This window comes from Ipomoea nil, unplaced genomic scaffold (assembly GCF_001879475.1).
Source record: "Ipomoea nil cultivar Tokyo-kokei standard unplaced genomic scaffold, Asagao_1.1 scaffold2705, whole genome shotgun sequence".
Classification (NCBI taxonomy): Eukaryota; Viridiplantae; Streptophyta; class Magnoliopsida; order Solanales; family Convolvulaceae; genus Ipomoea; species Ipomoea nil.
This window is the reverse complement of record NW_017619133.1, coordinates 3,500,829-3,515,496: the sequence shown is the minus strand read 5'-3', so window position 1 is coordinate 3,515,496 and position 14,668 is coordinate 3,500,829. Positions and strand designations below refer to the sequence as shown.

General features: G+C 33.0%; 1 protein-coding gene and 1 long non-coding RNA gene across 5 annotated transcripts in view; both read left to right on the top strand.

The window, feature by feature from the left end:
* The window catches only part of LOC109156394 (peroxidase 4-like), a 49,734-nt gene extending 35,066 nt beyond the window's left edge, over positions 1-14,668 (top strand). The window contains exons 1-4 of one of the 2 annotated variants that reach the window (XM_019304234.1): positions 12,618-12,967; positions 13,078-13,269; positions 13,558-13,729; positions 14,059-14,668. In XM_019304234.1, coding sequence (XP_019159779.1) covers positions 12,620-12,967; positions 13,078-13,269; positions 13,558-13,729; positions 14,059-14,453 — 1,107 coding nt within the window. In that variant the 5' untranslated portion in view covers positions 12,618-12,619 and the 3' untranslated portion in view covers positions 14,454-14,668. Of the gene's footprint in view, positions 1-12,617; positions 12,968-13,077; positions 13,270-13,557; positions 13,730-14,058 lie in introns of those variants that run through there. The other variant, XM_019304235.1, reaches the window with a different exon arrangement.
* Positions 7,135-10,781, top strand: LOC109156396. Of its 3 annotated transcripts, none has more exons than XR_002050021.1 (6): positions 7,135-7,672; positions 7,790-7,856; positions 9,303-9,325; positions 9,416-9,591; positions 10,044-10,411; positions 10,503-10,781. It is a non-coding gene; the product is annotated as an uncharacterized LOC109156396 (long non-coding RNA). The 3 variants fall into 3 exon arrangements; XR_002050019.1 differs by having other exon boundaries at positions 7,786-7,856; XR_002050020.1 differs by having other exon boundaries at positions 7,137-7,672; positions 7,786-7,856; positions 10,172-10,411.

The window sequence follows — 14,668 nt, the reverse complement described above, 5'->3', positions numbered from 1 at the left end:
CCTTTCAAAAAAATGATTTCAATATTATATCAGATAATTTTCTTCCTTTTTTATTTTTTCACTATCTGCATAAACAGATTAACTACAAAATATTGAAAAGATGCTCTTGATCAACTTTGTATACTATTTACTATGCAAATCAAATTCAATAAGGTGTGATATTAACTCTTGATCAGCATGCATGTGTCTTTCTAGTACTAAGAGAACTGTTCTACAAATATGGTGTAGATGGTGCAGAATCGAGACACATATCCAAAGCAAAATTGGAACATGATGCAAATCAAATAGTATGTGAAAATTTGCTAAAGCTTGAATTTAAAAAATTAGGTATGCTTCCATTGTACCTTTATCCTCATCATTGTGTTTTTTCTTTCCACATATGCGTGTTGATACCTTCATCCTTTTCATACTGTCTGCATTTGTTAACTATTGACATTCAAAAGTTATTTACTTAAAATGAATATTCATTACACATGTTTCTCTCTTAAATGCCATATATATATAGATCGATATCCCTCCTACGCAAATCAAAAGCAACTGTCAAGGATTATAATAGGTTACTCAATGTTTACTGTCAATGATTATTGCATGGTATTAGGGCTAGATCTAGGGATAAAATAAAAAGGTTGTGTCTATTGCTTATTGTGTAACTTATAGCCAACTCAAACACACAATACATGATTTTTTTCTACTCATTACATTTGTTAATTCAATTCCTAACAATTTACAATTAGAGGCAATTGGCAAATGATGATAAAGGGGTCTGATGACTTCTTTTTTGGGGTGGGGGTATAAGATGTAAGACTTTCCCGTATAATATATAGTATATATTATGGGTTTTACTTATGTGGTGCAAGTGGACTAGGCCCATTAAGTAATTGGTTGGGTTGGACCTTTAGGTTTAAGTCTTATATCCACCAATGTGCCTATATAAAGCTTGTATTGATGGGATACAAGATACATGAATATTATATGGTACTCATACTGCTCAGAAAATACCAATACACCATCTAGGGTTTTGAGTCAAGTATGAGACAAAACGGCTAACCCTATTCTGCAGATCTACCGTTCAAGAGGCAATACAACAGGATATCAACTATGGCTGGAGATCTACAGTGCTTCCGCTTCCGCTACTACGAGTTAAGTTTCTCGTAGATTATACTCTGTATATTTAGATCTCACATTTGGTATCAAGAGCCTTTATGAATCTCTGCCTGGTTGATTGTTTTATTTTAATCAACATTAATTTTTATATATACATAAAGTTTGTATATATTTGTATTCTGGAATTCAAATCCATTAAAATACAAAATTAGTTGTAATTGAAATATATCATTGCGTATGTATTCATATGTATACGGTTGGTTGTGTATGTATTTCCTTTGGAATCTACAAAAAAAAAAAAAAAAAAAAAATTGCCGTTTTGTTGTTGTTGTTTACCGGTACGAGTTCATCGGACGGCAAACTACGACGTTGAGTTTGCATCAGGCATGGTCCCCACCATCTCCTCTACATGGACAACAGCGGCCATTGGCTGTTGGCGTCGCAACCCGGAGTCGTGGGCAGTGCCTCAACAACGGAGAACGACGGCACGCAAGATATGGATTCGTTGGCAGCGAGCGGAGACGTGATTAAGGCCGTTGGCAGCGGCGCTAGTCACTGGCGTTGCGACGAGGCTGAGTTCCAACGAGGTGGCGCGATGGAGGATGGCTGGCTTTCCGGCGATGCTCTTTCTGTTTTTCTCGCCGCCGCACTGATGAGGACAGTCTGCCATGCGCTCCTTATTTGAAAAAGGAGGAAAAGGAAATGGTAATAAATTAACGCACGTGCATTACCATATGTTTGTGTTAATTACCATTATCATTACTTTCATTTACCATATATTTTATTTGCCAATCATTTAGTAATTGCATATTAATTTGGTAAATGGTAATTATTTAGTGTATTATTACCATATTAATTTTACCTAATTTAATATTGTATATTATTGGCAAATGGTAAGTGTTTGTTAATTGCTTATTTTGGAATATTGATGTCATTTAATTTGATCTTAATTTTGGCATTAAATTCATAATTAAATTATTATTCAACTTTAGGCAAATATTAAGTTTTAAATTTGCTATTTGGACTTTAATTTAATATTGAGATGCATATTAAATTGCCTAAAGTATTGCAATTTATTTAGGATTTATGGGTTAGTATATATTAATATGTAAAAAAAAAAAAAAAAAAAATCCAAGCATGCTATGTATATTCATAAATTATTTTATTATAATTGTACATTCATAAAAGCATGCATTAAAGTTGGATTAACATATTATTAACTCATAAATTCATTATTAGAATATCATTCAACATAGATCCTTAGGCCAATTTTATTCACGATGGCCTACTAAAGTGGCTTGTTTTGGTTTCCCATTTAATTTTGGGCATATTTTAGTTCTACATTTTACTTGGGACTTTAAAACATATTTTGAACAAGCTATTTGGGACCTATATTGAGTAATTAAAGTTTGGATCCCACCATTATTGAGTGATATTTTAATGTTAATTATAGCTATTTTAGTTTGACTTATAACATGTTTATTATGGTAATAATATTGATTATTATGCATAACATGTTCACTAAGTCTTAATTATTACCGACTATCATATTTTGGTAATGGTATTCATTGTTGGTAATAATATTATGTTTGGATATATTTCAGTACTAGACCATTTTATATCCATGTCATAACTCACTTAGACCATTGAGTTTATGGGTCTAATTTGAGTAATTAAGCGCTATAATTATTGTTTTGGCTTATTTTGAGTCATTAAGGTTTAAATTATTACTTTGGCCATTAAGAATTACAACTATTGTTTAAGTTGATTATTTTTTTTTAATCTATCAATAGTTTTCAAGGCCTTAATAATAATATTAATTCCTTTAATGATATAGTAAGCAATATAGTTGGTATATTGTCTTTACAATGGTAATTTGATTATTACCATAATTTCAGTCTCCCTAAAAGACATTATAGTCTTGATTAATTATTATGTGGTAATATGAGATTAGCATTCAGTATCCCCTTAATTACAGTTTTGTCATTTATTAAGTTAAATTTGGCATTGTTAATTACTGTTATTAAGTTTAGGGGCTAATCTCGTTTATTACCTTTCATAGTAATTATTATTTCTTGGTAATCTATTATGTTTGGAAAGATTACCTATTTGGTGATTATTGTTACGTGACGTTGCATTGAGGTTACTAACGGTGATGATGGGAGAATTCTAGCACTATGGTTGATGCGGTTTGGATCATTTAAGGTTAGTCATTAAGTTTTTATCATTATTTTTTTGATAATTAGTGCTATAGTTATAGTTTGACTGCTATAATTTTGAAATTGTCACATTTTATTTCTTAAGAAAAATGGAAATATTAAAGAGGGTATATTACCATACTTTGGTTGTTATTACCAAATATTAATGGTGATTATAAGGTTATTTATTACCATTAATATTTTAATGATAACATTATTATTATGGTTTATTTATGAATCCTGATTTGTTTCCAATTATGTTTATGTGGCAATGTTTCAGATAAGAAATTTTTTTTTAAGGCAACTGACTATTGCCATTACTGTACATTTATTCCATAATTCATTTAGTCTTTTGAATTATGATTAATGTTATTGCCCATATTTGGTTAATTATGAATAAATGAGTATTTGGTGTATTTTTCATACTCTTTATATTGTTTTATGCATTTGGTCACATTAAGTGAATAATATTAAGTTTAATTATGCAATTAGGGTTTGTGAGATTTTGATTTACAAATGATAACATATACTTTTGGTTTGTTATTGTTATAATTTGTAAATTCAGTTATTTCTCATAAATTTGATCTTTATGCATTAAATATTTTGTCATGGGTTTACAGTTTACAATTCCAAATTATTGAAATCTCATATTGTAAATTGCTTTAAGTTATGCAATTTTTCTGCAATATATGAGTTTAATGTTTATTTTTTATGCTTATTTGTCCTAAGCATAATATTTTGTTTTAAATTATGCAATTTTTTTTTTATTATGCCTTTAGAAATGCATAAATTTAGGATGGAATTATATTAGTTCCTTATAAAGTTGGACTAATGCATAAACTTTAGTTGCGGTAGTGCCTGAATTTAAGCACGTTTAGTCCGTTAATTTAGTTCATCAATTTAAAGCCTTATCCATATGTGAATCTATAATCTTTAGATCTTCCAAACGATTTTACTTCAAATATGAGAACACATGACTTAGGGAAGTTTCTTGGGGAGGAATACTAGTTCTATGGCCCTGGCTTAAAAGCCTTGTTGCTACTAGTCCCCTTGCGACGCTACTCTGTCTAAGGAGTTGGTATTTAACCGAGCTTCGTCTCGACCAACTTTCCTGGGAGTATACCTAATAATTGTCTATCATGTGTTGGTTTAATTTGTTTGTTAGGCTTTAAATTCCCCTTTTGCCAAGTGATTACAATTTTAGATTAATTAAAGAGTAGCCTCAGCATCTTTAATTTACTAAAATTGTCTAAGGTTTAAATTACATAAAGATGGCAATGATAATTGTCTAGTGATCTTATAATTTTAATGAGTTGGGGAGTAGCCACAGCATCCTTAATCAGTTAAAATTATATATTAAGCAGTCTTGATCACATACAGTTTTGGACATATCATTTGTGATTAATTGTATGTAATATGATGGAATTTAGCCCACAGGCAATTTCGTTTTATTTGTATAGTTAATCAGGATGAAATACTGGACTACGGTCATAATTTAGCCCACAGGCAATTATGTATCAGAATGTAGTTTAGTAGTTTTATCAGTAATGATAGAAATAAATCAATTTTATTTACTTTATGGTTATTTGTAAATAATTCTCATCTCTATCATAAAGTTTAATTTTATGATGTAAATTTGAAATCATATTTCTTAATTTACCCACAGGGATTAAGGAAAGGAACATGATTTCTTAAGTTTTTTATCATAATAGTTGTAATGAATCTTATTGAGTAAAATTTTAGCCTACAGGCAAGTTTTATGTCAATTGATTCTTCAACTTATTTGATAATTGTTTCATCATAAAATTTCAGTTGAATCTAATTGAGTAAAACTTTAGCCCACAGGCAAATTTTATGTCACTAGATTCTTCTGTCTATTTTAGTAATTGAGATAACATATTATCATAAGGGTTTAGTTGGACTTAATTAAAACTTTAGCCCACAGACAAGTTTTATGTCAATAAATCCTTTAACCCATTACGTAATAATTTTATCACAATTTCTTAGAATTTATAAATTTAGTTCAATTATAATTCTAAGTTTCATGGTTTGCATTGGCAAAACATGTATTCAGTCACTTCCCAAAATTTAGCCGCCTTTATTAATTGCTTCACGAACTTACTTGGTTATTTGGATCAACTATAGTAAGTTATGTGATGTGATATACTCATATACCTCTTTTGGATTCCAAGACTAAAATATACCTTTTGAGCCAAATTTTAACTTGGTTTTGGAAGGTGTGTTTTATTATTTTAGTATGTCAACTAATGGTGGGGAATTAATATCTTCATTATTTAGTTGGACTTTAATTGGAACCAAAAATTGATTATTTAGTATGTCCAACTAATGGTGGGGAATTATATCTTCATTAATTAGTTGGTCAAATCAATTATGAGTACGTATATCATTAATTTTGTTAAAGAATATCTTAATCAGTGGGAGTGATCATTTAAAAAAGGATCATTAAGATACTCCATAATCAGTGGGAGTGATCATTTAGAAAAAGATCATTAAGATACTCCATTAAAGATTTTGGATTTAATAGGCTTCATACATCCTAAATTGGATTGTATGTCAAACAATAAGTCCAAAAGATTCCACAAGTATTAATATTGTATTTGTTCATATAAATTCATATTGGTTTAGCAACATATTTATGAAAATGTTGTAACAATATTGAGGAGTTTATTAGAACAAAACATATAACTTGTGGTGCACTGTTAAGTAATAAATTCTTCAGCATTTAATAGTCTTTAGTTTCTTCAAAATTGATCCTGGGCCATTTTGGTTTGTTAGGCTCAAGACAATTTTGAGAAACATAAAAGTAAGACTCATAATGTTCAGTTTATTTTGAGGTGGACCTTAAGATTATTTGGGAAGTTATGGTGTATGTTTAAGATTCCAAATTTATGGACTTAGAGTTTTGATTTATTGTCTAAGTTATTGGAATGGTTCTGTGACTTGACTATCTTTTGGCTATTTTGATGAGTGGGAGTGACAGACGTGTCAACTCCAAGCTCTTAGCCGTTAGAGGTAGTACTTATGTTAACTTATAAAGAAGTCATGGAATATATAGTTAGCATTATGCTAACATTAAGAGATCTCTACTTAAGGCATGCTTTTAAGGATCTTTGAGATCATACAGTGTACTGTTTTGTACAATTTGGATGATTTTCTCTCTCAAGTTGCGCATATATATTTTATTTTGAGAAACATCCCTTAAGGTACCAGGAATAAAAATAGGGTTTGTTCATAAATGATTCAAGTTTGGGAATAAAAATGCATGTGATCATAGGAGATATAACTCACTTATTCAGTAGAGGACATATTACTATGGTTCTTGTGTTTTGTTCTTTAATGCGAATTGTGCTAGTACTTGCACCAAGTGGGAGACTGTAAGACTTTCTCGTATAATATATAGTATATATTATGGGTTTTACTTATGTGGTGCAAGTGGACTAGGCCCATTAAGTAATTGGTTGGGTTGGACCTTTAGGTTTAAGTCTTATATCCACCCACTAGTACAAAATTGAGAATAGAAGTCCCACTTTACATGACACCTTCACAATAAAGGTGTTGTGGAAAACAAATAGTAAACCTTTCCGTGTCACCAATCAAATAGAGGTGCCTCGAAAATTATATTATTAAAATAATAATAGGGAATCCGCGACACCAACTGAAAATGGGTGCCACGGATGTTATATTATTAAAATAATAATAAAGGTAACCGCGACACCCGATATAAAAGGTGCCGCAGATATTTTATTATTAAAATAATAATAATGGTATCCGCGGCACCCTCTAAAGAAAGGTGCCGCAGATACCCTTATTATTAAAATTAAAATAAAAATATAATAATAAACGAATAAAATAACCCCCCTCGCGAACGCGATCTGAAAATCCCCCAAATCCCCCCAACACTTAGCAAAACGACTCCAAACCCTCCGATCCGATCCGTCACCCCCACGGCCTTCCGTCTCCTCCGTCCGTCCGCCGACCGTCCGGCTCCACCGTCCGCCCACGCCCTCCGTCAGCCACAGCAACGACCCTCGCTGCCAACCGCCTCGTCTCCTCGCCGCCAACAGCCACAGCAACGACCGCCAACAACAACAGGAACGCTGTCCGTTAGCCACACCACCGTCCGCCGGAGCTGCATGTAAGTCTCCTTTCGAATTTTTATATATGTATTTCAATTTTTTGGTTATTTATTTCTTCTCCTAGACTCTAAAATCAAACAAGGGTTTCCATTTCTCTGGCCTACCTCCAGATCCGGTTAGAGCTCAGATCCGGTTCTGTGGTGAACAGAGACGACGGGGGATGGCTGGGTTCCGGCGGTGTTGCTTCTCCTTTGTGCGGCTTCAGATTCATATGTGATTTCTATTGTTCACTGATTTCAGAAAATGAGTTTTTTTTTTTTTTTGTTTTTTTTTTTTTGTTTTTTGTTTTTTGTTTTTTTTTTTTTTAAATTTTACAAAATTTTCAGGCAGAATTCAGCAACTCTGTCGTGCAAATTGCTATGCAAGATTTTCATAGTCTCCGTATGTCGGTGTGTGGGTAAGCGGTAGTTGTATCTATCTACTATACGATTGAATTACATATTATGATCGAATTGAAACAACATTATATTGTATGAAGGAGGTCTGTGGGTCCAACTTCTTATGAAAATTATGAACTATGAATCTATGTTGTGTATGTATATATATCTTTTTGTATACTGCGTCGAATTTGTCCATGTGTTATTTATACGGAATTTTGTCCATGTGTTATTTATACGGAATTGAAGCTCGATTGATTTGATTAGATGTTAATATGTTATAGCATTTTATTATGGGGTGCATACTATTGTGTTGGATTAATTGGAAACGATGTGAATTCTTGCGTTCCTAAAGATGTTTTGGTATTTTATGGTTACCCTTTGATTATCCTTTTCTTCGATCCAAAGCTTTTCGTTATGATGTTTTTGAGTTTTTTGTTCATTGGTTCTTTACGATCATGTTTTTTAACCTTACCAATGGAAATTGTTTGTCACATCTGCCATAAATTGTAGCAATTTAATTCCTTTTAGGGGGCGTTTGGTTCAGGTTATATTATATAACCAAGGGAATGTGACATTCCCGAGCTTACATTCCTATGTTTGGTTCATTTTCTCTGAGGGAATATAACATTCCCAGGGAATGCAACATTCCCTCCACATAGGATTTTGAAGGGAATGTGATTCCCTTCATTTTGTTAGGTAATGTAGGATAACCTTGCATATTTATGAATTTTGTCATTTTAATTCTAATTATTTAAAGATATATATTTTATGTTAGCTTATATATATATATATATATATATATATATATATATATATATATATATATATATATATATATATATATATATATATATATAAAAGATAACCCTAAACCAAACATAATTATATTACATACCTCAATTTTAACCAAACACAGGAATCTAACATTCCCAGTAATCTAACATTCCTAAGGTAATCTAACATTCCGTGAACCAAACGGCCCCTTAGATCCTTGCTACAAAATTTGTGTAATAGACATTATAATGAGTATTACAACTATTGTGCAGAAAGGAATTTCCCAGTGAGACATGCTTATTGTCATGAAAATAGTTTTCTTATTATTTGGCTTGTGAGTATTTGGAAACAAGAATGGAGCATACAAAATTAAATTGGCATCAAATTTCTCTTCCTCTAATCTGTGGGTCCAACTTCTTATGAAAATTATGAACTATGAATCTATTTATGAGGTAGTAAACATGAATTTGCATGCATTTGGACTCAAAGTTGAATTGTATTTTATAATTTTGTGCATTTTTATTTTACATATTATTCAATGATCATTTCTTGCTGATGGGTTATGTGGTGTGCCTGAGACCTTCACCTTTACAATATAATACAGTACTCTATTACCCTGAAGAACAATTTATGATTTATCAAATTTTGCACTGATTCTAACAAGCTTAGTTTTATTTATCTTTTCACAGATGTCGTACTCCAAAAGATCAAGGTGTGTTCTGAAGTTGATATTTATATTCTCTCTCCCCTCTATATGTTGTCATCTCCTTCATTGTGCTAAATAATGCTAATTTTCCATCAGGTATTCACGCTCTCCTTCGTACAAGCATTACAACAGATCTGTCTCAAGGTCACTCTCTAAGTCCCCATATTTGTCTCAAGGTCACAAAATTTTCTGCAAATTTGTTTGCAAGTGAAGTACTTGTGCATTAAATTTGTCTTCTTCACCGCTTCAGTCCATTGGTCTTCAACAAGCAGGTATGCGCTTTTTGTCTGATAGATCTTAATTTGATTTCGATAGACTTCAGTTCTGACTAGGAAAGAAGTAAAGCCAAATGTAGAAAAATAAAATACTACTTCATTTTAGAATGCTGCTTGAAATTCTGAAAGGTTTTACGTATAAAATTATGTATGATCTATTGTTCATGCATAGAGAGTATAGAATTTACAACTTCACCGAGAATTCCAAACGATTTATGCTTCTGACATGATGGATGACCGGTGAACGAAAGGGTGTCCCAAGATAATGGGTGGGTTATAAGTTTGTATCCTTAGTAAGCTTGGGTGGGTTACCTAGATAATTGCTTGATTGATGTGAGAAATTGTTGTATAAATGTATCATCTTTGTCTTGCCTTAGTAGGACAATGCTTCTTGAGAGCCTGATCATGACTGTAGTCTCACAGAGCAATCATTTTTGCAACATTTGCAGGAGTTCTAGATTCTGAGGAGTTGTCCAGCATGATCAAAGGGACTGAAAAGTGTGAAGTCCTAGATCCTGAGGAGTTGTCCAGCATGATCAAAGGAACTGAGAAGTGTTAAGTACTAGATCTTGAGGAGTTATCCAACATGATCAAAGAAACTGAACAGGGTGAAAAGCATCTCCTGTCTGGGAATAATGAGGATGTAGAACAATCTATTGATTCAACTCAACATTTGAAGATGATGATCTGATACTTGAACAACTTGGGCTGAGGTTTTTGAGGACATTAGAGCTTCGATTGTAAGATCCAGCTAAGTTTTAAATGTAATGAGGCAGTGGATGAGGCTACTTCTGGCAATTCATATTTATTCCTTGCGGTAATCTTCTAATTTGGACATATTGGTTGCCAAATAGTTGTTTGAATTACTGCTCATATATATATATATATATATATTTTTTTTTTCACAGCTTTGAAGAAGGCAGACTGTACTTCTAAAAATGTGGTAAGTCCAAAGAAACAAATTGGTGGAGTGCAAAGCTCTGGTAAAATGGTAACCAAGGAAAACTCACAAGTCATGCAGGCATGTAATTTTTATTAGTGTTCATAGTTTATTAGTGTTGGTTTGAATTTGTTGTTGAATAGATAGGTTTAATTAGTTATTAGTGTTGTAAATTTGTGTGAATTTGGAAAATTCTGTACAGGTTTTATTTTGAGCAAATAAAATTAGTGAAATATTGTATTTTTAATTTTTTTTTTTTATAAAAAAAGAGTATCCGCGACACCCTTTGTGAATAGGTGTCGCAGATACACTTAATTAAAATAAATAAATAAATACTTTCCGCGACACCCACATGTGCGTGGGTGTCGCGGAAAGTATTTAATAATAAATTATTAATTAACTTTCCGAGGCACCTGTCACGCAGCAGGTGCCTCGGAAAGTCTGTATTAAAAAAAATAAAAAATGCTTTTTTAGCTTTCCGCGACACCTTATACAGGTGCCTCGGAAAGTTAAACACTTTCAGTGGCTCTGGAATCCGAGTCACCTGTACAGGTGACTCGGAAAGTGTTCTATAGGAGACTCAAATAGCTTTTTTGTACTAGTGACCAATGTGCCTATATAAAGCTTGTATTGATGGGATACAAGATGCATGAATATTATATGGTACTCATACTGCTCAGAAAATACCAATACACCATCTAGGGTTTTGAGTCAAGTATGAGACAAAACGGCTAACCCTATTCTGCAGATCTACCGTTCAAGAGGCAATACAACAGGATATCAACTATGGCTGGAGATCTACAGTGCTTCCGCTTCCGCTACTACGAGTTAAGTTTCTCGTAGATTATACTCTGTATATTTAGATCTCACATAAGATTGGTATGATATTCAGTTTTAGTTGTCGATACAACAATAAAATCTTTATATAATTTCAGGTTACCTTTTTTGTGTGCATATTAAACAACTTGTATAAAGTAGAGTTGCAAAACAAAAGGATGTTGACATTAACTCAATAGTAGATTCCTTGGTATTTTTCACATGATGCTTTGATTCTTGATTGCTTTGACAGAGCATGGCAGTTTAGTTTAACTATTTATCTTGTTATTTTTGTAAGTTGCTTAGATATTATGATTTCTTTAATATGTGTATGTCTTATATATATCTTAGTGATAGCATTCTGACAATTTGCATAGGAAAATAACCCTAAATAGCTGTCATTAAATTAAAATAACCATTGCATTGCAGTGTCAAATGGATAAACATACCCTAAAAACAAAATCAAAATAACATAAGTAGGCAGTGAAAATAAAAGATAAACAAAGCAGCAAAAAAAGATGATAATGTAGCAGTAACACACCTCCTGAATATGGAACACACTCTTGCCGTATAATGTGGTTTTCTCCCCTGATTTTAGTAACAACATAGTTCCACACACATCGCCTGTGTGGTATGCTGAGGATGAAGTTGTGCACCCACAAGAAACTGCCCGGATATCTCTTGAGGATGAAGTTGTGCACTCACAAGAAATTGCCCGGATATGTCTTCCTTGATCGCAGAAATGTGTAATTTGTTTTCCAAGTTTGTATTTGAGGTTGTATTTGAATAGAGGTTGAAGTCTCAACACATGTATCTTGTATATATAAGTGGAAATAAGGTACTGAAACTCGATTTGCATACCTGTCGCTGTATAAAATAAACTAAAATAAAAATCATCTCTGGCAATAGTACAGCAGCCCCATACCAGCTTGGTTGAAAGTTGAAACCACACGCTTCCTATCAAGAAGCATGTGTGGACACGCAAACAGGAAATGGGTCATTCCCCTACAAATATAGCCTGACAGCTTACGCTTCTAATCAACCACCAATTTAATAAAAAAAAAATTAATAATGATGTCATTCAGGTTGGGGTGAATAGATGAATTTGATGGACCTTCCACTAACGCAAAAGAAAAAAAGATGAAACAAAGAAAACGTTGTCGTTTTTCAAGGGCGGGAAAATGGATGAATCTCATTGGCTGAAATCTAGTGGCTTTTATATATATATATAGATATAGATATAGATTACTCTATCCATTATGTTCACACATGCATTATCTCATTACCTATATTGCATTATTGTTTGTATTTGATTTGTACGAACACACTTACACTTGTTCTCAATTATTGCTTAAGCAATTAGAAACAATGGTTTCTTCTTCTTCTTCTTCTTCTTCTTCTTGTTTAACAAGAAAAGCAAGAATGGCGGTTGCGATTGTTCTTGTTGTTGCCGTCTTTTTGGATAGCTCTTCTGCACAACTCTCCACCAACTTCTACTCCAAGAGTTGTCCCATGTTGTTTGGTACTATAAAATCAGTCATTAAATCTGCTCTAGACGAGGAAAAACGTATGGGTGCTTCGCTACTTCGCCTCCACTTCCATGATTGTTTTGTTCAAGTAATGCATTCATTCATTAGTTTCTACTTTAATCTCTATTTTATTTATATTATATACGTCATGAAAATTACAACATAATAAATGTACATCTTGTATAATTTGATTGATAGGGATGTGATGGATCCATTCTCTTGGACGATACCTCTTCCTTTAAAGGAGAAAAGACAGCTTTTGCTAATAACAATTCTGTTCGGGGATACAATGTAATTGATGACATCAAATCCGCGATTGAAAAAGTGTGTCCTGGTATTGTATCTTGTGCAGATATTGTAGCTATTGCTGCTCGTGACTCGACTGTATTGGTAAGACTTCAAGCCAATGAAGCTATCTCGATCTCCATATATACAAATTAGTTAACTATTACAGTACTTTATAGGAAAATTATAAAATGTCCATGGGGAGGCCTTTGGCACACCTAGTAGAATTACCATCTAAATTTTTAGACTTGTTGTCATAGATACGTAGTATGGGAGAAGAATAAAATTGATACATAGTATCTAAGTAAAACTTGAAAACATATATGATTGGCATGGTAATAAATTTTCCAATTAATTTTCATTTTTAATATCTTTAATTTTATCTTCTTATAGCTTGGAGGACCAAACTGGAAAGTGAAACTCGGGAGGAGAGACTCCAAAACAGCTAGCCTCTCTGCAGCCAACAGCCCTGGTGTACTCCCAAGTCCTTTTTCAAATCTCAGCGCTCTCATCTCAAGTTTCCAAAACCAAGGTCTTTCTACTACAGATTTGGTTGCCTTATCAGGTTCGAGCTGAGAAACAATATTTATGTTAATAATGTTAAAACGATATCATCCACAATGCATATATATACATATATTGGTGTCTACTGAGCAGTATGATTACCGTATTTGTATGTGCATGTTTATATTAGACACAGAGTCTGGTTGACTAACAACTTCTGATTGTTTAGTCCAACCTAACCAAGCTAGTGAACTTGCACCACTTAATTAAGGCCCTAATATATAATATACAATATATATTATTATGGAAAATCTTACATAGTTAACACTTTAATTTAAATGCATATGATCGATAAAAGTGGTTTTGTTTCATAATGCATGCGATAAATAGGTTCATACACAATCGGGGAATCTAGGTGCACAATTTTTAGGGACCGCATTTACAACGACACCAACACTATTGCGGCATCCTTTGCTAAGAAAAGACAACGGAAGTGCCCTAGAAAGACAGGGTCAGGGGACGACAACTTAGCCCCACTCGACCTTGAAACTCCTGCCTTCTTCGACAACAACTACTACAAGAACCTGATCAACAAGAAGGGACTTCTTCACTCGGATCAAGCTCTCTACAATGGCGGATCCACCGATTCGTTAGTCAAAAAATACAGCAAAAACCCAGCATTATTCAACTCCCATTTCGCTAGGGCGATGATCAAGATGGGTAATATTAGACCTCTAACCGGTTCCAGGGGTGAGATAAGGAAGAATTGCAGAAAGGCCAACTAATAATAGAATTCAGTAAAAGTGCGTGAGGTCGTGTGCATTTATGTACAAGTTTGCAGGCAGGTTCTCTCGGGAGAAGAAGTTTTTATTGGAACAATAAATTTGGTGTATGTTGTGATTTGAGTAGTTCAAGTGTAAAATAAAGTTAATGTGCTCTATGATGCTTGGTCATGGAGCAGCCCAAATAATAGGGTTGTTGTTGCTTTTTGTTCGTTGGA